Source organism: Drosophila pseudoobscura, chromosome 2 (genome assembly GCF_009870125.1).
Source record: "Drosophila pseudoobscura strain MV-25-SWS-2005 chromosome 2, UCI_Dpse_MV25, whole genome shotgun sequence".
NCBI lineage: Eukaryota > Metazoa > Arthropoda > Insecta > Diptera > Drosophilidae > Drosophila > Drosophila pseudoobscura.
Genome location: NC_046679.1, coordinates 27,234,884 through 27,262,871, shown reverse-complemented (window position 1 = coordinate 27,262,871; position 27,988 = coordinate 27,234,884). Strand labels below are relative to the sequence as shown.

The 27,988-nt window shown below is 39.2% G+C and overlaps 3 protein-coding genes and 1 long non-coding RNA gene across 28 annotated transcripts; 2 read left to right on the top strand and 2 right to left on the bottom strand.

The window, feature by feature from the left end:
• Positions 1–1,938: 1,938 nt before the first annotated feature.
• LOC117183253 (uncharacterized) lies at positions 1,939–2,771 on the top strand. The gene is made up of 2 exons (XR_004468395.1): positions 1,939–2,314; positions 2,392–2,771. It is a non-coding gene; the product is annotated as an uncharacterized lncRNA (long non-coding RNA).
• A 2,005-nt stretch (positions 2,772–4,776) lies between these two features.
• LOC6897852 (uncharacterized) lies at positions 4,777–5,924 on the top strand. 3 transcript variants are annotated; one of them, XR_004468399.1, is made up of 3 exons: positions 4,777–5,522; positions 5,577–5,760; positions 5,823–5,924. XR_004468399.1 is itself a non-coding variant. In XM_033376562.1 (2 exons), the coding sequence occupies exons 1-2, from the start codon at positions 5,027–5,029 to the stop codon at positions 5,666–5,668; spliced, it is 588 nt and encodes a 195-aa protein (XP_033232453.1). In that variant the 5' UTR covers positions 4,777–5,026; the 3' UTR covers positions 5,669–5,924. The 3 variants fall into 3 exon arrangements, 2 of the variants coding, with proteins under 2 accessions (XP_033232453.1, XP_002137955.3); XM_033376562.1 differs by having other exon boundaries at positions 5,577–5,924; XM_002137919.3 differs by having other exon boundaries at positions 4,778–5,522; positions 5,587–5,911.
• A 4,214-nt stretch (positions 5,925–10,138) lies between these two features.
• Positions 10,139–12,615, bottom strand: LOC4802931 (uncharacterized). Its single transcript, XM_001359710.3, has 7 exons — positions 12,290–12,615; positions 11,924–12,231; positions 11,303–11,865; positions 11,095–11,241; positions 10,930–11,040; positions 10,710–10,867; positions 10,139–10,658 (listed from the first exon to the last, which is right to left on the bottom strand). Exons 1-7 carry the CDS (start codon positions 12,498–12,500, stop codon positions 10,372–10,374), a joined length of 1,785 nt encoding a protein of 594 aa, XP_001359747.1. The 5' UTR covers positions 12,501–12,615; the 3' UTR covers positions 10,139–10,371.
• A 2,637-nt stretch (positions 12,616–15,252) lies between these two features.
• lap (phosphatidylinositol-binding clathrin assembly protein lap) lies at positions 15,253–27,803 on the bottom strand. 23 transcript variants are annotated; one of them, XM_033376770.1, is made up of 16 exons: positions 27,194–27,803; positions 24,794–24,936; positions 23,518–23,593; positions 23,132–23,167; positions 22,775–22,877; positions 22,577–22,698; positions 22,316–22,509; positions 22,115–22,251; positions 21,778–21,943; positions 21,370–21,706; positions 20,685–20,780; positions 19,967–20,212; positions 18,219–18,546; positions 17,724–17,823; positions 16,444–16,533; positions 15,253–15,687 (listed from the first exon to the last, which is right to left on the bottom strand). In XM_033376770.1, the coding sequence occupies exons 1-16, from the start codon at positions 27,327–27,329 to the stop codon at positions 15,505–15,507; spliced, it is 2,493 nt and encodes an 830-aa protein (XP_033232661.1). In that variant the 5' UTR covers positions 27,330–27,803; the 3' UTR covers positions 15,253–15,504. The 23 variants fall into 23 exon arrangements, with proteins under 23 accessions (XP_033232661.1, XP_033232673.1, XP_033232679.1 ...); XM_033376780.1 differs by having other exon boundaries at positions 15,505–15,687; positions 18,219–18,474; XM_033376775.1 differs by having other exon boundaries at positions 15,505–15,687; positions 21,412–21,706.
• Between the last annotated feature and the right edge of the window lie 185 nt (positions 27,804–27,988).

Below are 27,988 nucleotides of genomic sequence, written 5' to 3'. Positions count from 1 at the left end.
AACCGCTCCCAAAAAAAGAAGGCCCAAACAATTGTGGCTAATGCGATCCAACGATTGCTCTTTGTTACGATTACGAGCATTTGATTTGTGGCTGCAGGGAATCCAATTGTTTGCCTTTGATTTGCTGAAAGAAAGCTGCAGCAATATCCATTGTGTGCCCTCATGCTGGGATGACGATTAATACGCAATTTTCTATATCGAAGCAAAATGTCATTCGATAGCAGACCAGACCACAGCACGGTAGCAATTCCAATTCCCATTTCGAGACCCCATAATTTACAATTAGCGCCGTGCTGTGTGTGCCACTCACCCAGTGATCTCCATTGATAACATTTTGCGGGGATGACAAGAGAAATTGTTTCTTGATTTTATTTATTTGTGTCATTGCAAATATTGATTTCATTTTTATTTCATTTGTGGCGATGCTTTCGAGTTGCTATTGTTCCGAAATCGATTTCTGTAATGGAAAAAAATGTATTTCAAATATTTATCTGCTCTAATTTTTTGAATGGTGAATGGGTGGTGTGGTTATGAGAGAGCTTACCGAATTCCGCATTTTCTATTCATCAGAAAATATTATACAATCAGTTAGCTGAAGGGCATACAACACGATCGAATGAGTTGGTTCTTTTTATTCAAAGGAAAGTTTGCAGTTTGCATAATGAAAACTATCTTTCAAAGTTGATTGAACTTTTAGCAAAATAGTAGAAACCTTAATTTATGCATCCACCAATCGATTTGCATTTTAAGCATGCTTCAACATTCAACATACTCGTACATAAATGCTTAAATATTCAAATAAAAACCTGACTTTTGGTGTGAAAATTTTAAGATAAACGAGACATGAAAAACAAGTCTTGACAGCAGAAGCTACCGTTAGCCCAAAGGGGAGACTGGAAAAATCTCCCATACATAAATATATTAGCCATGATTAATTGAAAGGTCAAGCGGTCGCCCGAGAAGTGCGTGAATGCTGGCTATAAAGATATCAAGAGCTGAAAATAAACACAAAAAATTTTTACGACTCTGCTGAATATGTATTCAAATAATTCAAATGGCCTTCAAATGTAGAAAAAAGTAATGGCCAAAAGGATCAAAAACGGGTTACCGAACAATTTATAAAAATTAGACAAAAAATTGCATGAAATATTAAACTTTAATTAGCGGCAACGGCAACCGTCAGTGAAGCATTTGTAAAACGTCTGCCAATAATATAATTAATAAGTAGAAGTCTCACACGTACCCCAAAAAGGTCATTAAGTCGACCTCAACTCGTGGTAAACATCATTTTGCACAAAGAACCACAACGCCATAGAAGTATTTTTCGCCATGAATTATAAATTTATGCTAGAACATTAATTTAATGCCCCAGACACTAGGCACTGGGACGAAATTTCGCCACACAGCCCGAAAGATTTATGAAATCCAACAAGACATGGCATAAAATTAGCCAAAAGAATGGTCAAATGTGTGGATGGATGCTGCTGTGGCGAGGGCAAAAACACCATTTGGTAGAGGAAACCTTTCTATTTTCTATAATACTAATTTATGCTACCACTGACAGCTTTATTTCTATAATTATTATGTAAGAAGGCAAAAGAAGAAAACCCATTAATAAGGAATTAACTTTTTCTTAAGATCTTTCATATATAAAAAGCGCAAAGGCAGCTGACGCAAGAATCTGTTTGAAACTGAAAGATTACACAATTTCTGGGCATAGTTTTTGACGGTCTTCTATTCTTAAAGATGAGGTAAAAGTTCTTCTGCGAAAGATTATTGAAAGAGAAAGAATAATGCTTAAAGAAAAGGTTCTTCTTTGAATCAATCTTTCCGAAAGATGATGTTGAAGATTCTAGAATTGACTTCGGAGTGATTGATGATCATAGAGAACTTTCCTTGGATGGTTTGTAAGGGGAAAGTTCCAAGGCGAGAGTTGGTGTTAAAAGTGAATTTCTCTAAGGCATGCTTTTTTCACTCTTTCAGGAAGCATCTACTGCAAAAATTCAAATCACGCCAATCTGTTAAAGGGAATTGCAAAACCGCCAGACAGGTGTTTGTTTAAAGAAAAGGTTTAGCTATGTTTTTTTTGTTGCCTTGCTTTTCCTGTCAGCTAATTTCCCTGACGTCTGTGTGGGGTCTCTGTCTCTGCCGTTGAAGGCTGCCAGCTGTCATTGATTCGCATGGGGGGATTGGGTATTGCTCTTTGAAAGGGTATAGGCACTGGTAGTTCTGGAAGTGGTCCTCCATTGACAGCATTGACTTGGATTGGATGCAATTATGTTGAGTGCATGTTTAGCTTCTTTTTTTTTGTGTGGTAGGTAGTTGATGTTGTGGCAAGTTGTTGTAAATTTGGTTATAAAACAAACACAAATGACATTATTCGCACGAAAGGCAGGCAGGATGGCTGCCGTGGCAGCAGCTGTTGTCGCACGACTTTCCTTAACTTCTTCGGCAGAGGGCACCACCACTCCTGCACCACTCCTGCACCACTCCGAGACCAACAATCAATTCGACAGCAGCGGCGACGACATTTGCGCAGGCGCGCAGTCGCGCAGGCGCCTTTTGTTGCGCTTTAACTTCCGGAAATCACGTTGTAATGTTGGGATTTTTCTTGGCTTTGGCTTTTGTTAAGGAATGGAATGGGTCAGAGGCAGAGCGAAAAGAAATGTGCACGCGAGCAAAATTACAAAATGCTCAACAGTTAACATAAAATTTGTTTGCTTAAAGTTGTTAAATTTTTTCAATTATGCAAAAATAAAATTTTAACACAATCTTGTGGTAGCGTCGACTGGTGGTGGGTGAAATGAAGTCATGAAGACATGAAGACACGACAGACCGAAAAGCCGAAAAAACCGAAACTAGTTGCGAGATGAGAGTACATTTTCGAGGAGTTATAAAATTGGCCGGTTACACATTCACCAAAGAAAGGGGTCGCAAGCGAAGGGGAAAACGGGATTCCCCCGAAATGGTGTACATTCAAAGACCACCAACAATAGATATTCGTGAAAATCCCCAATTGTTAGCCATGGCTCATCACTTTTTCATAGTTCTTTTTCACAGTCAATCAAAAGTTAATAGGATTCTTCTATATATGTAGATGGATACTCGCCGAATAATCGACTGTCTAACGCGAATTTAATTGATGGCCAACTACCGAAAATCATTGTAAAATGCCTCGCACGCCAAATTGACACCTTGTCGAGGGCACTCCCCATAGAGCGGCGGATCTCTAATGTCAGACAAAAAAGTCCGCGGCCCATCCGTGGCACCTAAATCATAGCAAAGACGAGCCGCAGACCGTGGACTGCAATTTGAAAAAAATATTCTTTTGATTTATATGTACGAAGACATCGAAATGGCCTTCTCAAGTGGCAATCAATTCTGGTTGCCGAGCCAAAGCCACAACTAGAGCCATAGACACACAACTAGATTTGGAGCTAGAGCCAGACTCAGACACAGACTCAGACTCAGAGACTCGTAGCCAGAGGCATGGAACCCTCTGCACGTGTTGACTCCCAAGTTAAAGTCGATGATTTAACTCGACTCGTTACCTCTCAACGCCATTTGACCCCGCGGCAATTGTGGTAGCCACGTTTCCTCGACAGTCGACTCTAGTTGACTCCAGTCGCTTGGGCCTATTCATTTCTTTGGTTATCAAAAAGCCAACGATCTCCACAATATGTTTTCTATATGCCTCATTTTCTGCACAAATCGCTTGACCTTAAGCGTTTGCTTGTAATTTATTTGTCGTTGTCGTAATTTCCCACACACAAACACACACACACACAAAACTCGGTGTTTTCGTTTCTTTCTTCTCTTAGAAGCTGTTAACTGTATTACGTTGATTTTTCACTAGTTTTCACGGGGAGAGGGGGCGTTGGGGCTGGGTGGCTGAGACTGCTTTTGTAGGTTATTGTGCCTGGTTATGTAATGTCTCCGCCGCTTTGCCATTGTTGAGCTTTAGGTTTTTCTTTCTTTGGCTTAAGGGGGAGTCAGATATCAAAGAGAGAGCGAGAGAGAGAGAGAGAGAGGAGGAGGGTCTTATCAGTACACAAAGTAGATTTACAGCCTGGGCGATTGTATAACGCAGTAGTTGGTGGCGGGCATTTAATTGATCGCAAGCCAAAGATTGGAGGAAATCGAATTTATTAATCTACAGTTGCATTGCTTAACTTCTTGAATCATTCCTCATTTATATAATAAGTATACCCAATCCCTAATCAAATTACAGTCCCATGCATCGGCTCCATCATGTATAACACTTCCTGACTAATGAAGTGCCAGTGCCAGTGCCAGTTCCAGTGCCAGATTCAGAGTCACTTTCTGTCTCTCGAGGGAAACATCTTCATTAGCACTGACTGAGTGAGTGATGTGTATGGCCAGAGATGTGTTGAGGTTCCTCCAAAACGGAGGAAATGTGTTGAAGCCTCCTACAAATGGAAGGAATGGAAATGCGGAGAGAGTCACAGTCGAAGTCGAAGCCTCGAAGCCCCTAGGTCCAAATGGATAAATGCGCTAAAGAGTCGAGTCTCCCTACGACTTTGCCGCCCATTTAAGTGTCCAATAATTCAATCACATCCAACGCCATGTTGATGGGCACCAAAGTGCTGTTAAACAGTTTCAATTACACCAATTTCCAATCGACTTTGGGAAAGTTGAGAGCCCATCATGAGGAAACCAAAATCAAATCAGTCCGCAACATTTTTCTAAATATTTAGTAGGCCATGATTGTAGTAATCCTTTCTCATGTTTATACACCAAATGAGAACTACATTTTCCAGTCATTCAAATTGGTTTGTCGAGCAGTCAACAGTCTTTCGGTCTTTACATTTTTTGGCTGAAAACAAACACAGTTTTGTGGGGAAAAAATGAAAATTAAAATTTATAGTGATAAAAAAAAATACCAATTGAAAACCAGTACACATGAGAATAATCGTCAGATCAAAAAGTTGTAGGGAACTACAAAAAAAAAAGTAAAAAATTAAAACACTTACAAAACTTATACTTTTCAAAATTATCCTGCTCAATGGATCTTTCGAAGGCTGAAAGGCAAACTCCTGAAGGGAACAATCGGCATGGCGGTGCGGAATACCTGAAAGGCCTCCTTCAGGACTTTCTATGCTTCCTCATCATCATCTTTGCGGCCCTGCTCATCGGTTGGGGCATCTTCTTTGTGCTGGACGATAGTAACGAGTGGAAATATGGGCCGCGGCCGCTCAGCAGTTCGGTGATGCCGCTTCAGAAGACTTCAACGGTTGCAGAGCAGCCCTGCTATCGTCCTCGCCAATGGATTCAGCTGTACATCTTTCGCAGTGGGAACTCGCAGGAGTCAGACCTGTCCCCAGAAATGGCAGAGAAGCCAAACACAGATACGGAACAGCATCAATCCGCTTTGGAAACGAAAACGCAATTGCCACAAGTAGAGGAGCAGCCACAAGTGAAGTCGCCTCAGGACGATCTACGTGTGGATACGGATCCTGCTATCAATCAAGTGGAATCGATGCCATCGAGCAGATTAATGGGTGAGTAGTCCATTTGTAATACCACATCAAATTTGAGCCTTACGACCTTTTCAGACCTATTCAGACGTTACATACTCGGCCGATTAGCTGAAGACAATGTGTTGGACTCCAAACCAAATACCATAAAATTAGACCAAACAAATTAAAACCGCAGAGCCCGCACACATGAAAGATGTACACATTCGATGAAGTTCGCCAAGCTCCGAACTATTGGGTCTACCACCTATAGTTTCGTGCAATCGACTCATTCCAGAGTAAGGGACCGCCGCATGACGTGGTCGAAGGCTCACACAAAAAAATAGAATAATACACTGAAAACTATGAAACAACAAGAGCTAATGGCCCAAACTTCACGAATTGTACTTAATCTTTTTACACAAACACTGCTAGTGTAATAATAAATGATTTAAATACTGAAATAATTTTTGTTTCATTTCTGTGCTCAAAAATATTGTTCACACGGACATAAAGTTAGACACTTCCTCATATCATGGCCCCCCATGCAAATGAAGCCATTGTCAGACCTGGTAATTGCTTCAAGTACTCGAGCGGAGGAACCTTTCAATTATTTTTGCGAGAACTTTTAACTGATTCACGACTTGATGGCTCCTCAATGCCGAAGGAACCCGAAATTGTGCTATCTTGGATCTCGCAAATTGTAGATCGACGTGTAAGTGTTGGGGAGGGAGGGGAGGCTGTGATAGGCATCTTAAAGCAATGCCAAAGCAAAAGAAAAACAAAAAGCCACAAAACAGTAGTTGCGCATGCGCATGATGGTTTAATTGAGGCATTGAGGGAGACGCCATGTCTAAAGGCAACCCAAATGAAATGAAGTGTATAATGTTTGCCTAACTGAACAATTGCAGTGAGAGAGGCCTGAAGGGCAACTCGAGGGTGGGGCCTGGGCATGGGCATGCCTCTAAGGTTGTCTAAGGTCGAGCCATGTTCCCCGATAACTGCAACTGCAACTGCAGCTGGTACGAGTACTCGTATACTTAATTATATAGAGATAAGCATAAGGAACATTTGCATAGACGCAACGGCAGCTGGCATAGAACTTAGAACTAGGCAAACAATTGCATGATTACTATATTCCTAACACAAAGCAAAGATAATCGTACTTCTTGTTTTTGGGCATTTGTTTTGCCATTGGCATGTGGGCGTGCGCTTTTGTCTTTTTGGAAATTAATTAAAATAATCTGTTATTATGCTGACACTCTTTCACAGGCGCAGGGCTCTTGAGAAATCCATATTTATAGAGAGTGATTTCAAAACCCCAGAGCCCCAGACTTAATGGCATCGCAGCACGAAACATTTTGCCGACTCACAAAAGGAAGAGAAGTTCTGCTTATCTATGATTCTCTTTTTTCGGTTGAATATTTATGAAGCTCATTTAATTAGAAAGATGACATTATTACAGTGTGCATGCCACGTAAATTTACAGTTCCACAGTTGGTCCTAAAACTCTTCAGTGGGACAGTGGGAAAGTTACCAATCGCCAAAAACTTGTTCTACACTTAGAACCGAAACAAGTTTTCTGTTCAAGTCTTTTGCGCTTTTTTTTTTGTTGTTTTTGCTATTCTTTAGCATCGTTTTTGCTTGCGTGTTTGATATTTTCATTTACTCCTATAAATTGCATAATCTTGAATGATTTGAGGTGTATTAATTTAACGTCTTGTGTCTATTGTGTGTTGTGGCTTTTGCCAGTGACACAGATTTATTTATAAAACTTTTGTTCTGAAGCCGGTCTCTGGGCCAGAGAAATGGGTGTGAAAGACTAGTGATATAATAGCCCAAATTGGCCATGAATTCAATATCTCCCCAATTAATTTTGAAGAGATTTATCTGGAGCAAAACCAATTTATATATTGTATAATTTCTGTAGAAGCATTGACAATTGGTTGAGCTTCATTTAATGATTGCTGGAGCAGGGCCCCTGCTGTTGGGGCAACATGTTAGGAAATTGTCTACGCACCCATTGACCGAAGACAAAACGTTTGGCCCTAAAAGAAATTACCAATTGCATGGGGATCGATGGATGGGATGGACGGGATGGATGGTTCGCTGGTTCGGATTTTAACTCTTACATGTGTACTCAATTTAAGGGGTTTCTTTCTCTTTGTCGTTTTTCCTTTGGCAATTAAATAAAACATGTTGAAATTTTGCAATGGATACTCGTATATACTGCTGCTTCGCTTCTCCTGTTGCGGCTCGCTGCTTATATAACCATATGTAAATTATCCCAGCAAATGAAGAAGAAATATGGCTGCGATCATGCGCTTTGCAGGAACACACCTTAAAAACGATGGAAAAAAGGGAACTACTGCCAGTCCCCCATGTCCGTGCTACTGTCCATTCCAGGCGGAGTTTGAAGTCAGAGAGTCAGGCCCCATAGAGACCCCAAAGCGCAGGCCATAGCTGGACTGCAATTGAAGCCCAGCCATTGACAAGATAATTTCCTGGGGGTGCACCATGCAATGGCCAGTAAATCCTGCATTATATACCCTTTCAAAAGGGAACTCTTAGCCACTCAACGGAACTACAAATTAAGACAGAAATTAAAGCCTACTTTCCTTGAAGGATTTCACCTTACCATTCTCTTAAGAATTGTACAGATACTTTAGTTTTTGGGTTAGAGCATTCGAATATCGTTACGGCCACACTACAACCTTCTTCCTGCTTCTCCCTGTAGTTCGTCTTCGTTTTACAAATTGTACAAAAAGAAAAAACCAAAGAGAGAAAAACCTTTGGCCACGACTCGGGCCAGCAGAAAACGGCTCACAGAAATTGGCTAGTTTCGCAGACCGCGTTAACTTGACTGACTACCAATTGTTGTTGCCACGACTGTTGGATCGCAGTTGGATGCTGGATGTTGGATACTGGATGCTGGATACTGGATGGATACCGGGGCTACTCCACGAATTATTTCAAACACAAACTGCCGCCAACAGCCAAGAAGGTTCATAATTATTAAGCGAACGTTTGTGGCTGCTGCTGCCTCTGATGCTGGTGGGCTGTGGCTTCTTGAAATGTTGCAACTTGCAACCGTTTGAGCGATGACTACAGGAACTGCAGCTCCAGCTTGAGCTCCAGCTTGAGCTCCAGCTTCATCGTTGCTTTTCAGGGCAAGAGTGCCAAGTGGCGGGTTAAATAGGTTTTGACTACTCGACAGACAGTTAAAAGCTGCAATGGCAATTGCATTTGTTTCGGTTATGAAGATTAACGATGGCCAAATGAGGCATGGCATTCGAGAATAAGAAGAGACGCCCCTGACTTTCCAACAGACAACAGACAACAGATTTTTGATAATTGACCGTAATATTTACTAAGCAGCAGGAACAGCAACCCACATAACAAATTCATATTTGTTGGACCATAATTATGCTCATTGATCAATGGGATTAATTGATGTGCGATATTTCCGGGATCATCTGACTAATTAGAATCATTTGATGAATGTTTTTTTAATCGAATTATACAGGAAAGAGCATACAACATGAAATAAATTTAGAGAACTCTAAACAACATTTAAACATCAAATTAAACAATTTGATCATCTTCATTTTATTTACTCAACAAATCAGCCACAAAAATGAATCAAAATATTTGTAAGACAAATCCCATTCATTTGCAAAGTGTCGAAAGTTGACCACAAAATTAACTTTTAAGGGCAGACCCCCGAAAATATCATCACCAAAACACTTCCAGTGGCTAATTTGTCTGCCAAGAGGGGGGCGGCATGAAACCACATGAATATGTTCGAGTGAATGCGAGTGTGGATATGAATAAACATGGTGGGGAGGCACGAGTGTAATGTAAGGCTTGCATAACCCTCATTTGTGAGAGGCTTATGGAGGCTCGCGTGCTCCCGTGCCCAGGTTTTTCGGTGGCTGCGGCGGCGTGATATCGTGTACGCAGATATAACTATAGAGATAGATAGGCAGACAGGTAGGAAACAGGTACATACCTACACAATGTATGTATGTATGCATAAAGATTGAACTGAAAACGTGTGTGCACTCCTCTGACAGAAAATGAATCCCATCTCCAGTCAAAACTTCCATTTTTGGGGAGCAGTGATGATTTTCCATCCATCGTCCGTCGAATAAAGTTGTAACATTTTTATGACAACGATTGACCTTTTTGATTGCGGCGGCTTGAATGTATGATCGAGCACAGAGAGGAAGTGGCTTTGGAGCTGTGGAGTGGCCAGGAAATGATTAATGGGCTATTGATGCATTCGAATGCGGAATAATTGATAGAAGGTTAGCCTCCAAAAACTCCCCACAGATTTATCTCAGTCCCATCATCACACTTTTGGCCAACAGCAAACAGCAAACACACAAATCAAACTGAGAAAAGCTAACTGAAGAGCGAAAGAAAACTCCAGCCTCCCCACCAATTATGTGATGTGGCAATGGAACAATAATTCTTCCTAGCCATTATTTTTACTGTTGGCAACAGCGGCAGCCAAACGAGAGCTACCGAAACTGCAGGGCGTCGTCGTCGTCGTCGTCAAAAGGCAAAAGTTGAAGCAATCCGATCCGAAACGACCCAAGAGATCCCCAGGTGAAGCAAACGTTTGCAGCAATTTCAGATCAATTATATGAAGGCGCTTCCATTGTTCGGCTCACGATTTATTCATTTTTCTCTTTTGTTGCGCTGCTATTTATTATGGCCTAAAAGAAGACAACAATTATGTGAAATTGATTTGCATTTTTCTATCAGGACACCGAAATATTTGAAATTTGGAGGCACTTTCATTTACTTAACAAAATTTGGAGCAACGGCTTTTGGTCCTACTTTAAATTTCTAAAAAAAAACACGTAAATAGAAATCAAAACAAATTCTATTCATCTCGCTTGGATAACTCCTCCACAAGCTTGGCACTCTGGGCCTTAATCTGCTTGCGATTGGGCACATTGGCCATTGTTTTGTTCTCCTGGAGGAGATCCTCCTCGGGCGCTGCCTGCTGCTGCTCGTCATTATCAATGGGTTCGAGCATGTCGAGGCTGGCGAGGTAATCGGCATGATATTCGTCAACATTACGCTTGATGGTGGCTCGGCGAAGCTCCACAGTATAGCCCTTCATCAATTTATAGATCTTGCGCTTCACCATGTGCATGATGTTGTCAACTGTAGGAAGAAGTTTAAGAACGATTTGCATAAAGGTCTTCTTCACTCAACTGTTCTCCTCGTAGAGTTCAGGTGCCGCGGCCCTCATGTTCAGCATCTCAAATTTAAGCAGCGGCAACTTCAAGTAGGAATTGGGATACTGTGCACGAAGCAATTTGGGCTGCCGGTCCACGTGACGCAGTATTTCCACAAGATTCCAAATTGTCAATCTAATAAGCCAGCAATCTATTCATAAGCCATACATATATCATAAAGATCGTTGCTAACTCACCTTAACAAAACATAGGCATCTGCACGATTCTTGAGATGCTGCAGAGTATCCAGCTCGAATTCCTCATCTTTGCGGAGCATTTTCTTCAAGTCCTTGATACGCTCCAGACGGCTATAGATATGGGAAAGTTTTAGGTATGGTTTCAGTTTGTTAACAACCACCTACTTTATTTCTTCCTCTGAAAGATTATTGACCAACACTCCCTTAAGAACGCTGGCACATTTCATTTTGGTTTCCAGCATTTCATGGGCCAGCATATCGTTGACAATCATGCGATGCAACTTGTCATTGTTGTCCACTTGGCTCTTCATTCTGCAAAGTTGGACAGCATTAAACTCGCTTTCTCGGACTGGATTTCCATTAAATTCGTTACCTTGGATATATCTCCTTGGCCTGAGAGCACAATGTCACAAACTTCACCTCTTTGATGATCTTCTCAATCGATTTGAGCTCCAATTTGAGTACCAGCATGCTCTGTGTCTCTCGCACATAACGTTTCAGATTCGCGGTGGGCGGTGCCTCCTCCTTGTTCTTCGTGTGTACCACAGATCCCGCCACTGGCGGCTTCTTCAGCGAGGCCAACATTTGCAGCTTCATTTGGAGATTCTTGCGTGACTTGTCCTCCATATGTCGATACTCATCGTTGAGCTCCTTAAACTTTGATATGGCCGGCATTCCAAGATACAGTATATGCTTGATAAAATTGGATTGATCTTCCATATCACCGCTCAGGGAGCGTAGAATAGGCTCATAAAAGATCTCATCATGTACCAGAACTTGTATCATTTTCTTATATGTATTATTGATGGTCTTTATGGCCTTGAGACGCACATTAGAGTTCTCGATTTTCTTGAGGAAAACCCGGGACTTGAGCTCTTCGTCCAATACAAATTCATTTTGATATTTGATGCGATTTTCTAACACAGCTCGTTGTAGCTACATAAGTGGAAATTTTTAAGTGTTTAAGGATTTTAAAAACATCGTGAATATGTACCAGTAAGTCCCTGTAATGCTTCTTCAGTTGATCCAAACGGAACTCCAACCGATCTCGCTCCTTGCGCATCACAAAGGTCCGCTGATTGATGTTGTCCACCACCAGATGAATGGGCATCTTCTGGTACAACCGTTGCATGTCCTTGTGGTTGATCAGAAAATTCCGTATCTTGTGGGTATTGTCATTGGTCAGAATATTCTGCAGCTTTGTGCGTCCATCGCGACATTGCATCTTAAGGCGTTTATTTTCGCGGAAATAACGCAAGCGATTGGCCTTCGATTCATGATTCTTGAACACCAAGCGTCGTGCTAAAGAGCAGCCAAGGATATAGGGACATATCATACGATCGTGATGTGTGGCACTTACTCAACAAGTCGGTCATTCCCTTGAACTGCTCTGTCAGCGAATTAGGTGTCCAGCGGTCATCGACCATCACGTGCTGGCGGACATACGACATGCCGAAAAATCCATGGAAGCGCAAGGCACGCGGATGCACTGGCTTGGGGGCCAGGACATCCTTGTCCTTGTTGCGACGTGGCCGATAGGCCAGACCCCGCTGTCTTAAAGTGCAAGGCATGGCGAAGATATCTGTATCTCAAAAATATACAGAAGGAATCTAACGAGCAGGTGACGATTTCACTACGAATATACTTTTTAATGAAGCAAAATGCTTGAATTAATAGATAAAAACTACTAAGATCTTTTATTTTACACATTTATTTTGCACTAACATTTCATTTTTGTTTTGTTTCTGAAGGTTTGTTCTGTTTTCAACATAAATTTTATACAATACACAATATATATATTTAATATCTATGTTTATCCGATGACAATGTGTGTGTTTGTGTGCATATACGTGTACATACCTAAATAGTTTTCAATTTTAATGAGAATTTACTTGAGTAGAATTTTGAAGACGTCATCGTGATAAAATATCTTATAATTCTTGGTGTTTGCAAATTTAAGCATCAATAGGGTTTTTGTAGGAAAACAGCCTCCTAAACTAATAGAAACACAACATTTTTTTGATTGAAATATGTAGAGCTCATAGGTAGATAGTACATGTATAATGCAATCTCTAAAGATACAATTCTAAGCTTAGTTCATTGGAAACTGTTCGCATGTCGTATATTTCATATTCTGCTCCGCCAGATCCCCCATTCCGAAGGATCATTAAGTGGGGGCAGTGCTCACATCATTTTTTTGTACCGGTACAGATGCATTAATGCTTCATGTACGGGATATATCATTCGATCATTAATTGGTTGACCTCATCTTGGTTGCGCGTAGTAATGTAATCAACTAATAGAAACACAACATTCATTGAAATATAAAGAGCTCATAGGTATATGATTCTTTCTCTATTGCGTGGCCTATAGATACATTTCTAAGCTTAGTTCATTGGAAACTGTTCGCATGTCATATATTTTATATTCTGCTCCACTAGATCCCTCATTCCGAAGGATCAGTGAGTGGTCGCAGTGTTCACATCGTTTTGTTGGGCGCAGCGTACAGATGTACAATAGAATAATATTTGCAGTTTGTATGTTAGTTAGATCCTAAGTATGAGTATCGTTTTAGCTCAAACACCAGCGTATAAATATTGTCATGAAACATTTTTTGTTTTTGTAATTATCTGATTTGCGTTTTTTGTATGGTTTTTAAGTATTTGGTTTTAAGTGTATAATTTAGCTAAATTTACATTGATTCAAGGGGGTTTTGCCTTACTGCTTTTACATTTGCTTTAGCTTTAATGACAAAATATCATATATGATTGTTTGCTTTGAAATTTTATTGCATTTTGCGGTGCTGTATACTCGACTTCACCCTCTGCTCTTCTCTTTGAATAATTATCCCTAGATCCTGGTTAACATAGACGTAGATATTCATTCATAAAAGAATAACTTTGCTACAAAATGTCTACAGCCCCCAACGACATGTCTCTCTCTCTGTGACTGCATGACGCTGCGTTCGACTCAATATTTAAAAAGATTTTCAATAGATTTCAAATCTTCCTATTTCTGAAATGTTGGTTCTATATTTCGATGCAGATCAGGAATATACTATAAAGTATTATGTACGTTTGCGAGCAATGGGGAAATTGCCTGTGGACTTGTGCAAAAATATAGCCTACTTTTCAGCTCAAAACGTTGAGTATTTATACATTTGGTAAGTACACGCGTGTAAAAGCGATAGATACATATCTCAGCTTTCAAAAGATTCACTGATCCAGTAAGAAAACGTTGAAGGTAGGAAACTGTCTTTCACATAGCAAGCAATTTTGGGAAAGGGCGATAGTAACGATAGGAAAGCGGGTTGAAGAAACCTTTGGAATCATCAGAAAAACTATTACACACTGAATGGAGGTGGTGGGATAGATATAATGAAGGTTTGAATGGAAGTCATTTTGGCATGCTCCATCCAGGTCCACATGCAGAAAATAAAGTAAATAATAAATAACAGAAAATACCGTGTATAATTTATATGTAAATGTTTATTTAGACATAGTTCAGCGTGTGGGTGGGGCAATAGGAAAAAGCCTACGCACACGCCTCATGCTTTCTGTTTGTATATACACAATCTTCAAATGAACTACGTATCTTGATGTGTTGTCGGTTTTCGAAGCAATTAAATAAATGGCTCTAGAGTATATAACACATACATATTCAAATATATGCCGCGGTTTACATATCGCATCTAAACATAATCGTATCTTCAGCACACGTTTCTACATCAATTTTCAGCGCTGCTTTAGAGTTTTTAAATAATACTTAACAATAAGAAATGTTTTAACTTTTGCAAATTAAATTTGGACAAAATTGAAACTAGCTTGGAATGCTTTTACAATAATTTGAGTTACAAAATAGAATTTACTTAACAGTTTTAAAAAAACCTAGTACATATATAGTATATTTAACCACAAATAACAGAAAAAACTATAGATTTGCATATAGACGGATTAAAATATTGCAATTGGGTATCGGGGGACCAGCGATAGGCTTTAACAGAGTGTTTTCCACTAGTATTTCATAATTTAGGTAGTTCAACGTGTGATTGGCGTAGGACACAACTACAGGGTTTTGCTTAGACTTATCGTAGAGTTCTCGTAGGTATAATTCACATAGACTACTCTTCTTCCTTTTTCTTTTTAGCTATTTACGGAAATTGTTTCGTTTTTCATTCGTTCTTTTTAGCATACATAGTATATAAATTGGTGTATACATATAAATAGTCAAACTTATTTGTTGGTTTTTCTTTTTTTTCATTTAAATAGTAATAATATAAATATATATATATATATATACTCATATATATTGTATGTATATAGCTTTTGTTTGTTTTTTTTCGTTCAACATTATAATATAATCTTTTCTTTTCCGTTCTTTTAGCTTTTAGTGCCATTTCCATAAACATTTTTTTTACTTTAGCATTTCTGTGTAGCATAGTATAAACATTTTTAGATTTTTCAATATATATATATATAATTTATAATATTTTATTATGTGTGTGGGTGTTTGTCTGCTTTCTATGAGGTTAGAGCGCTTAAAGTGTGGGTGTGTGTGGCTTGGATGAGTGCCGCTTTATAACGCACCAAATGGATCCAGTGGTACGCTTTTATTGCCGCTGCCATTCTGCGTCGGCTGCATGGGCTGCATGATGCCGCCCGTCGCTCCTGCTGCTGCTCCCGTTGAGGAATTACTTTGCGCCGACATCATCGTCGGTTGCACCCCAGTCAAAGGGGCTTGCCCCATCACCGGCATCCCCTACAAGAGTCATTCAAAAATGGGAGTAAGTAATACGAATACACTGAGAATCGAATCAAAAGAACTGCATGCACTGGTAGGGAGAGAGAGAGTTACATATATACTTCTTAAACTGCTAGGACAGACGCAACGGCTACAAAGTATATATATATATATATCAGTGGTAGAGGGTAAAGATACACAGTTCTCTTTCTTTTAGTAGAGCTTTAGGCCGCCGTGAGTTGGTGGGGAAAAACAGTGGTCTACATACGGAAGTTAGTGGAGATTCTACAGTAACTCGGTTGTAAAACTGAATAATTCTACGGGCAAATCAAAAACAATAACTTAATTATTAAGGAAAACACAAGGGAGTGCAACACTCTTAGAGACCAGTAACAGGGAGAAGAGGATAGTAGAGACAGAACACACGCTTGTGGCTTTCAGAGGATAGAAAAGATGGTTTTTGCTTCGAGAGTTAGGAGTTAGGAGGAGATTAAACTGGCGTATAGATCGCTTTCTTCGTTAGATAGTAGTGCTGAAGATGTTAGATATTCGATTGATAGTCAAGAATGGGAAACTAAAACATTGATTAACGAAATAATAAATAAAAATGATCAAATAACTAAAAAACGATAAAACGGCAACTCAGGTCGAAATCAAAATTATATATATACTATATATATATTTTTGTAATATAGTTGGGTTTTTTTTTTTTGTTGGGTTCTTTATAGTATGTTGATTTCGTTGGGGGGTATTTTTTTGGTTGCATCATCTTACCTGCATATAATTTGGCATTACAGGATAACTAGCTTGTATATACGGATGATTGATTGTGATTGGCGCAGGACTTACGGTCATGCCATGTGCCTATATTAATATTGATTGATTGATAGAATATATATTGACACACACACACACAAACACACAGGCGGAGCGTGAGATTTGTTGTTTGTTGGGTTTCAATATATATTTAATTCGATTTTTAGTTGTTTTTTTTGCGGTATGCGTTGGGGATAGTTGAGAATATATAAAGCAAACATAAAATAAAGAAAAGAAAGTAAGTGATAGTTCATATTTTAAGGATACATATATATATATATAAATGCAAAAGAAAAAAGTGTAAAATAATAAAGGGAAATAAAAAACACAGAAAGTATGTGGTTTCTTGTGGCCTGTTTTCATGTTGTGTCTGTTTTTTTTTTTTTTTTTTTTTTTTGGGTACTCTTCGACCTACACTTTCCCGGAGATGTGCCACAAAGTTACAAGTTATAGATAGCCCTAGTGCTTGCTTGGTGTTCTGGTGCTGTATTATTGTATATGGTGGGAGGGTGTATGGGAAAAACCTTGGAAAAACCTTAGCCAAGATTTCAAAAAGAAAGTAGAAACACTTACAACTGCCGCAACAACTTGGTTTTGGTCCTTTTGTTGGATATTACAACATACAGATTTGGAAATAGGATTTTGCAAACAAGCCAAGGAATATTATTATTAGTATTATTATTATTAGAAAACTTTCAAGACCATACACAGGAAATCAAAGAGAACCAAGTAGCTGAGGCTGTAATATCGCAAATTGCATGGTGCATTTTTTTTTTTAGAAAATAAAAGGGAAAATCATAGAAAATCAGAAATAATGTTGGTATTGGTATTACATGAAGGTGAATGCCTAAAGTGTTGAGGGTGACACGAAAGTATTACACAAATAAAGACGATAAAAATGTACAAAAATACTTGTGTTTTTCGATTCTATACATTAAAAAATTGTCATGTGTTTTGTTGTATCGTTTGTTGATTTTTTTCTGGCATTCGTTTTTCAATTATTTATTTGATTTTCGGCACAAATTCTCTAGTGTGTATACGAATTATTACAGTCGATTTCGATTGAATTCGATTCAGATTTCAGATTCCAGGCAAAAGTGGAGTTTTTGCAACTTTCTTTCTTTCGAGTAGTAGTACGAGTACGAGTAGTATTTAGTAGTTTGTTTTTTTTTTTATTTAGAGTAGAGTTCGGACAGTAGAGAGTAGAGTTTTTAGAGAGTTAGAGTGGCATAACTCACCATTGGACGATAGCCAGCACCAGTTGTAGCCGCCATTGGTTGTGGTGTCCAATTAGCACCTGGTTTCGCTGTATTTTTAGGTGAATTCCATTGCACAGGTCTATGAGAATAATGGGGTAAGAGAGTAATGGATATGAACACGGCATTTCAAATGTATTTCTCTATACACATTCTTCTAAAAAAATTTGTTCTCTGCGTGATTTCGAACTATTTGGAAGTTTTGTTTTGTTTTTGGAATATGGATGGATACTTTATGTACACATAATGGAACATGAATAACGAATGGGGGTTGGGTGGCTGGGTTGTTGGGTTCTTTGGATCAAGGGAGAACTTTTACAGCTCCAAATGGTAGTGGGGTTCGGGCAACAACAAATGAGATTATGTTTTCTGTCTGTTTTGGTTTCACTTTCGAACACACGCACATAATACGAGTATGTAGTATAGATCGTTTTTGTTTTTGTCTCTGTTTTTGTTTTTGCTCGATGTTTTACTCACTTTGCACTTGCCGTTTTATTTATATTTAAGTTATCAACTAGTGACATTAGTGAACTATCCAAATCGCCGGTAATTATCTTCCCAGTGCCCGCTGGCTGCGGCTGTTGCGGCTGCATATGCATCTGCTGCTGCTGTAGCTGCTGGAGTTGCTGGTGTTGCAGTGGCACTTGCTGATGCTGCTGCTGCCCCAAGAGGTACTGCTGCTGCTGTAGTGCAAGGATCGAGTTGCCGCCGCTGTTGCCGCTCGGATAGACACCTGTGGTGGCGACAACGTTCATTTGATTGCTGGCTGAAGCTGGCTTCAGTACATCGCCCAAAGCATCGAAACCTTTTCATTTTTGTACACACAATTCACACGATGGTTGATGGTTTGTTTTTTGTTGTTGTTGTTGATGTTGTTGTTGTTGTAGATAGCCAATGCACCGAGTTTTTTAAATAGCAGACATTTATACACAGAGACAAACACATTTTGTTTTGTAGATATATATATATGAATATATATATGAGGCAGATATAGACAATGGAAGCCGATGGATGGGAGCCCAGGAGTAACATAGTATTTTTTGTTGAGGATGATGGTTTGTCGAGTTATCGTCGGAGCATTCCGTTTTCCCGTTTTATGTTCATTTGAGGTTTTGATTCGTTTTTTTTTTTGCCAGCATAAACACACAGATTGATGTTTAAGCGTTTTTTAATAGATTTATGTAGATTAAAAATGTTCGTATATGGATTTTTGTGCCACCAACATTAACATGAGACAATGTGCGGTATGTTTTTTTGTTTTTGTTTTGGTTTTTTAAGTACATAAAAACATAAAAAAGAGAGAAAAAGAGAAAAAATAACATTTACAAAATAAATACCATGAATTCTTTTTTGCATTTTTATATAGAATATATATATCAATATTTGGTTAGTCGGTTATTCCTAAATAATGGTTTGCGTTTTGGGATTAGTTATGCCAACCACCATAGCTTCAGATATTTATATTACATGATTTATGGCTTAGATTAGATACAAAAAGCAGGCGAAACACAAAATGGGGAATGTTGCAGGATTGTTAAGCGTTGAAGAGATTCGATTTTTTAGAGATAAAAACAAAATCGTACGGATAGCAAGTTTTTGGATGGTTCAAATCTCTTTAAACATATCTTTTTACACAAAATCAATAAAAATATGTTTCCTTAGCAATATTCTTGTACACAAAACATATAATTATCGCATAAAAACATTAATTTCATTTAAACATTAAATACACAAAAATTATTCATTAAATACATGAAAATACTAACAAATTCATTCAAATAAAAGCAACATTGAATACAAATTACACGAATACATTTATAAAACTATAGAAAAAAAACTAAAAATATACTCGAACAACAACGCAGATTGGATACGACTTTGATCCTAACAGAGGATGCCATATTTGACAGAGCAACAGAGGATCTTCAAAATTCAATGGCAGGACAATCAAAAAAACTACTCACAAAACACGAGGCGATCAGACGAGCACGACAACAACAGTGGTGGAGGGGAAAGCGTGTTCTTTTGTAGATGTCAATGAGTGTCTACTGTACAGGACAGAGCTTGAAGGCTGAGACAGTGCTCTCTGCGTGTGCGGCGGCGGCAGCACTACAAGCAAGAGTGGCAGGTGGAAAAGCTTTGTACAGACAACCAAAGCCTGGCGAATGGTGGGAAAAGAGAGATGGCTTGGCTTTCGTTTCGTGGCGAGAGGACAAAGGTTTCACCTGGTGGAAATTCTTGCTGTTGCTGTTGCTGCAGCCGCTGTCGTTGTTGAAGTTGCAGCTGTTGCTGTTGCTGCAGCTGCTGCTGTTGTTGTTGTTGCTGCTGTTGCATGTAGAAGATTTCTTGCTGCTGCTGATGCTGTTGCTGCTGATCCATGAAAATGTTCTTGCCGCCGAAGGGTGTTGCAGCAACAGGTGCAACAGAGACTGCGTCATCGAAAAATGGATTGGGGGGCAACGGCATCGATGCTGAATAAAGTCCAACACACAGACATTTTACAGGATAACGATTTTAAATAAATATAAAAAAGAAAAAATATATATAGAAATAATATATATACAAAAAATATAAACAAATCTCAAGTTTAAACCAACATTTAGGGTTTCAATTTTAACAGAAAATCTCAAAACTAGCTTAACAGAAATTTAACCTAGCTTTTTGTGTGGAAATTGCTTTTCAAACCCAAACAAAATCGTTTTAAATATTACATGCTAACATTTAGTTAATTTCACTTTAAAACACACACCAATAATAACCAAAAATATGTTAATTTTTAGCATAATTATAGTCGCATTTCGGTTTAGTATTTTTTTAGACGTAAACCACTCGAAAATTAGTCAATTTTAAGCGTATATTTGTATAAAATATTTTATAGAAGAGCGGTGGTTGCAGTTTTAGTAATGGAATGAATGATTATTGGATGGCCATTGAAGGACTTACCTGTTGGTTCCGTGTTACCAAAAACGGATGAGAAATTACTATCGGAAACGAATGCATTTGTTGCAGCAGCGGAGGAGACTGAAGCGCCATTGAAACCTATTTTTTTTCATATTTTTTGTATTGGTTTTTGTAGGTGTTTTTTTTTTTGTGGCGGCGTGTACATTGCGATATTTTGATATATTTTGTTTTGGTTTGTTATCGATTTGTATCGAAGAGTTGTATTCATTATCGGTAATCGGTAATCGTTGTCGTTGTTTGTATTCGGGTTTGTATTTTGGAAAAGAAATAGTGATGGAAAAAATGAAGAAGTAACAATACATTAGACAGAAATTCATAAGAAATCAAAAATGTAAGCAAAAATGATCGATATCAAGAAAACTTATACGACTCAATACGGAAAATGATTACTAAATATATGAGAGAGAGAGAGAGAGTAAATGGTGCATGAAAGTCTTTGGTGCAATATACAGAAATGGGGGGCGGCGGGCGTCTAGGACGCGCCACTAGGAAAAGTGTGCGCTCTCCTCTTAGCTCTGAACCATTTACGGAGGATACGGATACGGGTACAACAGAAGTACATACTACACTTACACACTGATTCGTATATGTATATACAGCATTATAAATAAAAGGTTAACTCTAGTAAAAACTTAGGAAATAATAAGAGAAAATTATAACATGCTACCGTTATTATGCATCCACAAATTATTGGCATTAAGTGTAGCACCTGTGGCACCTCCTGCAGCGTTAGAGCCGCCGCCGCCAGCACTGGCACTGGCTTCAAACATATCGGCAAAGGGATTGCCCAACTGCAACAAATCGTCAGAGGCCTTGGTGGTGGCCTGTGGCGCCTGGTGGTGGTGGGACGCTGCTCCAGCAGCAGCGGGCTGTGCCGACGCGGCACCAAACAGATCAACTATCGGCTGGCCAGCCGATGAGGCTGGCGGTGACGATAGGAATGGATTTGTTAGTGCAGCGCTTGAGCCAGCAGCACCGCTACTAGTGGGCGACGATACCTTGGACTTAATAGAGAAACAAACGGGGAAATATATTAATCTTTGTTCATGTATTCGGATTATTTCATAGAACTTACTTTGTACTGATTCATGGCGGCCTCCTCTTCGGCCAGAACCTGTGCCTTAAGCTGCTCATCAATCCCATTGGTGGCATCGAATTTACTGGAAGCGGCCGCAGTGCCGAAAGCAGAGCTGGTAGAAGAAAGGGCAGATACAGCGGATTTTACATTGCGTTGATGGCTACTGATCATCGAAATCGAAACCAAAACATGAAACCAAAGGAAAACAAATCAAAGAAAATAACAAAATATTAAAAACTTGTCAATTTTAAACAAAAAATAAAATAAGAGTTCAACAATTCCAATACGAAATAATCAGAAGATCTAGAAATACTCCACTAGATGTCGAACACACCTCGAAGACTGCGTGGGCGTGTTGGCGGCAGATACTTTACGACCCTCCAGCGTGGCCAAATGCTGCTCCAAGGCATCCAAAAGAGAGCTTGGGGCCTTGGTCAAATCAGGTATGTCACCCTTATCAATGCCCACATTCTGCAAAGCAAGTAAAACAAACATTTAATAAGGGGTTCTTTCATTAAGGAAGACCGATACATACCTCTGCCACCTTTAAAAATTCCCCCACACGATCCATGCGAACCAAAAACTTCTTATAGAGATCCAATGCATCGCGTGCAAGCTTTTTATTCATATCAAAGTATTTCTCCAGTAAATTGATGATGCCATCGTTATAGCAAGCAAACAGACGGATGAGATCGCGAAATAAGAGCATGAAACTCATATTAATGACGCCTAAAAACACACACACAAGAAATATATCATTTAAATAATCCATATATATAGATGGGTAATCCCTCACCATTGGACAAGTCATTGGACTGGCAATCAAACTCTAAAAGTCCATCCAATTGTGCCTGCAAAACTGGCAAAGTCTTTAAGAGTTTGTCCGCATTCATGCTCCGCAATGAGCCCTCCTCTTTGCTATAAACAAAAATCAATTGGCCATGCAGTATATGTATGCAATATGAATTATATTATATGTTATAGTTGTAGTTACCCTCGTTTGACTTTACAAAAGTCAAAGGCCATGGCTCGATAGGAGAGCGACTTTTCATTCAAATACTTGGCGTAGCGTCGTATGAATGGGGACATATCGTAACCTGTTGAATATGGATAGACATTTAATACATTTGTTGTAGAACATAAAGAGAGGGAAAACACAAATAAGAGTGTATTAAACAAGGTCAAAACAATAATTAATTTTTTGTTTAGTAAATTTTTGTTTTTTTAGCTAAAAAACGAAAATTAGTCACACAACCGGGAAACAAGAGAGTACGAGAGCCCCGCAAAAAAATAAGTAGAGTATTTGAAAGCCAATTTTCCCACATAGCAGAGCTTGTTGCAATATACTCACCCATTCTGCCACCTGGAACGCCCATGCCACCATCTGCTTTTGGAATATTTAGTTTTGATATTTTTGTAGTATTTCGATTCGAGTTGTTAGCCAGCAAATGTTGTTGTATGTTGCATGTATTGTTTTTGTGAGTAAGCGACGCATTTTGGTATTTTTGTTAAGAATTTTAATTAATTTTGTTAAAAGTATGTAAAAAAAAAAAATGAGAAATGAGTAAAAGCCAAACGTTTGCGCAGCATGAGAGAAGGAAAGAGAGAGAGGAATACAGAATGTAAGCTTTATTTTATAAATTTATATGCATTTTGTTTTGGTTCAAATAATGGAAATGGATATGGAAATGGTTAGTGGGATTTTTTGAGCATTAGTTAAGGGCAATATCTTTATACCTTGCACAGTTCCTTTGTCCAGAAAGGAGCTGAGATTGAATGTAGAATTGCTTGATGCTAAATATTGCATGAAGCGCTGCAAAGATACAAAAATTGAGAGAGAATGATGATTAGAGATACAGAATGATGATTAGGAAACATCATCAGAGAGATACTATAGAAACTATATACTAGAAATACTATATAAGATAAGAATACGGCTTATCTCGGTTTAAAACCATGTAAAATTGTCGACTAGGAATTTACTTGTTTTGGAAGCTGGAGGCATATTTTGTTTCTTATGTTATCTCCATAGCAAAAATTCTCCCTTGTTTAAATAATCTATACAATGGTTACGTCCCATTTTTGAAAATAAAGTATTTGCTTCTCCTCCTTTCCTAATCAACTAAAGACATAATCGAGTGGATAGCAGGAGAAAGGTTTCCCTTTTTAATACTAGAATCGATTCTCCTCATAGTTCTTCCCAAATATGAATCAAACAAATCTTACAAAATCCGCTTTAAAATCAAAATTATAGTGGAGGCCAAATTTTATAACAAAAATCCTCCAAGCACACAAAGAATTCTCTTTTAGTGCGAAATTCTCTGCGTTTTTGGGCATAAGGTATGCCCTCTGGTCATGTAAATATTGTACTTCTATTCTTAAGCACATATTTACATACATACATCCCATCGGGCATCTTCAACTTTTGGGTGCAAGCCCTCCGGCAATCAAATTTCATTTGTGGCACAATCTCTCACTTGAGCTTGACCCTCCCCCCTTCCCGAGCTCTCCTCTGCCATATGGCTGCCCCTCTGAATGGAAGGAAGCTTGCAATTATGTCGCCAAATAAACACCACAAACGAAAAGACTGAACAAATAAAACCACAGAGAGAGGAAAAACAATTAAAGATAAGCTCCGAGAAAAAAAGAGAGCAAGCAATAATGGCAAGCGTGAAGCTCGAAGCAATCGCTGAAACATAAAAAAAGAGAGTCAACAAAAGGCAAAGACAAAAGCAAAGACGTGACCTTTTGAAATGGAAAGAATATGGCCCCGCAATGATATCAAAGCGGAATACTTAGAGTTCGAGACAATAAGTGAAATGAAAGTAAAAATAACTATATAAGTAGGACCCCTGATCCATTAGGGGACTTTTATCGCTGCACAAATGTGGCCACAAGCGAAACAAACAGATGCCATTCACGGTTCCCAGTCGGATGTAAATCTCCCGCCAATTGAGTGTTCTATCTGTATAAAACGCCCCCTCTTTGAGGACTGATAAGACGAGATACAAACCTCATTGCCATATGCCATCAGATGATGTGTGGTTATCAGCGACTTGTAGACCACCACCCAGTTGGCGTTCTGTGAACGCTCGATAAGTAAATTGGCCAAATGAGGTATCGATACATTCGGCTCATTTGTGCAGTGCACCAAATCTGCAAAGAAATAGAAAAAACGAAACAAATGTTAGAAACGTTTGAAGAAATCGTTTAAAAAATATACAAAATCCAATTAAAAATTGTCGTATAAACAATCAAGGCTCTCTTATCGGTCGCGACTTGTATTTCGTATATTGTGGCGCTTATCTTTCGCTTTCACGCTGAAACACAGACTCAAACCCCCCGCCACACACACACACACACACACAGCCGCAAAGCCAAGACGAAACGAAACGGAAAAGCTTTGATAAGAAATGCCATAATTTCTCTCTTTCTCTGGTGGTTTCCCATTTCATTTAGCAAAAACTCTGAAGGAAACAATAAACAAATGCAATTGAAAGGGGCGTTTACATCCAGATGTTTGCTTGGCTTTTGCTATGGAAAATCAACCGAACAGACGACAAATATGATTCATAGAAAGTGAGAGAGAGAAGGAGATAAAGAGAGAGAGAGGGGGAAAATGTATAACAAATTAAAATGCAATGGAAAATGTATCAATTTACTGGTGTATTTTATGCATGAGAAATGTTTGATTTTTAAGGGGAATGGTTATTCCTATTGATTCATTTTATTGAGAATTAAGTGGAGAATAAAAGTCAACATGTAATGGAATCCAATATATGATTACCCTTCCTTTGTAGAAAATTTAATGAAAGTACACTTTAAATAGGTCACAGCTGCATTTCCCTATAAAATGATCAGACTGCGAGACAGGCCCCCATTGATAGCTAATTTAACACGTTTTTTCCCTTTGTTAAGAGCTCTTTCTTAACAGCCGTTTCTTCTACTTTAAGGTAGAGTCTCGACTTTACTTCTTTCCGTTCTTGCTGGTTCTGTGAAATCTTAACTTGTTTTATTTATAAAGCTTAAGAATATACGGACAGAAAGAGAGACAGGGAAAGAGAGAGAAAAGGTAAAGCAAATAAAGTTTCAAGCTGAAATTCTACCTGTTGTAGGTCTTTACAAACGAGCCGGTACTATCGCATATAAAAATCAGGTTTAAGCTGAGAGAAAAAAAACGATTGATTACAAAAGTTAAGCTTTCAAGAACTTGAGCTTTAATTTTCAATCGCTTTTCCCCATGAAAATGTCCCCAAGGCGCAGTGAGGGAGGCCCCAACTGTGTGGAGGATTTTATGTGGACCACAACTGGAAACCATTTATTTTCTATCGTTGACATATTCTCCAATCAGATAATGCCAAAGAGAACAGTCTGTGGCGGCGGGTGGTGCTGAGTATGTGGCAAATAATGATATTGGCCTCTTTTTTCGTTATGAGTCATCAGTTTTTGCAAACGTGCCCAGAAAACAGGTCAAGACGAGCATAGAGCCAAAAAGAGAGCCCAAAATGAGTTCTAAGAAAACCAGAATTCAACAAGAATGTCATCAAGTGATTAACAGCTGATCGCTAAACATAAGGGGAGAACTAATTAGAAGTATGTGGATGTCAGCCGATGGATGCTGTTGTGGAAGAAAAGTGGATATCATCTTAGATGTATGCTTTTGTGGATGTCTGTCTTATCAAAAGCAAGATAATTTTCCATTATTGTTTAATCACAAGTAATACAAAATGTAATCAGAATTATGGCCAAATTAGCAACAAACAAAAGTGCACGAAATGAGGGAAAAATTTTGCATAAATTTACAAGACAATGACACCGCAAAACCACTAACAATTGCGGCTTTTGTAGGCGTTCCACACACACACACACAAACACAGGCACACACGTGCAGCCGTGAGAAAGTGACGTAACACTAGAAAGAGAGCCTAGCCTAGAGAGGGAGAGGAATGGAAACGTAACATTAGAAAGAGATGCGCCTAAAAAGTGCGAGTGGAAGGGAGAGGAAGAAAGAGGAGCAGCTAATGCTGAATAGAGCCCACAAACACAGCTGTGCAATACAGGTGCATTGGCAGAGGGGATGGTAGAGGCAGCCAGAGCGAGCATTAAAAGGGCTCTTGGGGGAATGGGTATATATTTTTCGCCTTGTCACATAAACTTTTGGCACTCACTGTAACACAAATCCCCCAAAAAAATTGTGGGAGAGAGGAGTTGCTGGGAGAGGGAGACTGAGATTATGTGAGTGTGTGAATGAATGGCAAAGACACATTTTTCTACTCTGTCCTCTGCACACGCTGTGCGTGTGTGTAACTGTTGTAACTAGGAAATGTAACGGTGCTTGCTTATCTGCCGTCAGCCTCTTCTCCCCTCGTACACCATCTTCCCCTTTCCCATTGTATCGTTTGTATGCACTTACAATCCAAATGCTTCTTCTTCGGCCCAATGCATTCCTCAGTGGTGGCCTTGCATACGGACTTGGCCAGTCCTTGGCCCGCAAGGCTGTGACGGGCTGCTAGCAGCCTGTCGTTGATTGTTTGCCCTGCCATGGTCATGATGAAGCTGTTCTTGCACGGTGGCTGCTCTTCTCGGTTTCAACACGTTGATTTTTGATTTATTTGATTAATTTAATTATGCACCCAAGGAGTGGACGACACAACACTACACACGCACAAACAGAAAAACACTGACACACACACACACACAAAAGCACGCACGTACAGCGAAAGACAGGGCAGAGAGACAGAGAGAGCGAGCGAGCGAGAGAGAGGTATTGATTGATTGAGAACTGTTATAGAAATTTTTGCTACGCGAACGCCACGACCGACACAATTGAGGAGGAGGACAACAGCACAGGAATCTGATTCGATCAGCAGCAGCTGGGCACAATTTAACGCCGCGTTCTTGATTGCACTCTCTAACCGGTGCCCTTACGCTGCAACGCGAGGCTTTTTTTTAATTTTAATAATTCTGTATTTTTCTTGTGCCACAAACAGTGTGACCACGCGCGGACCTATCGATGCAATATACGGTCTACCATTAGGAAAATACCGAAATATACCTTCTCATGTCCAAAATATACCGTAAATATACCGATGACAAACGAACTTAACCCTCTTAAGCCCCCTGTATTTAGGCAGGTGAACAGATTGGGTAAGCCGCGGAAAATATCACGGTTTGTAAGTTCGTCTCGTAGATCCACACCTTCTCCTTA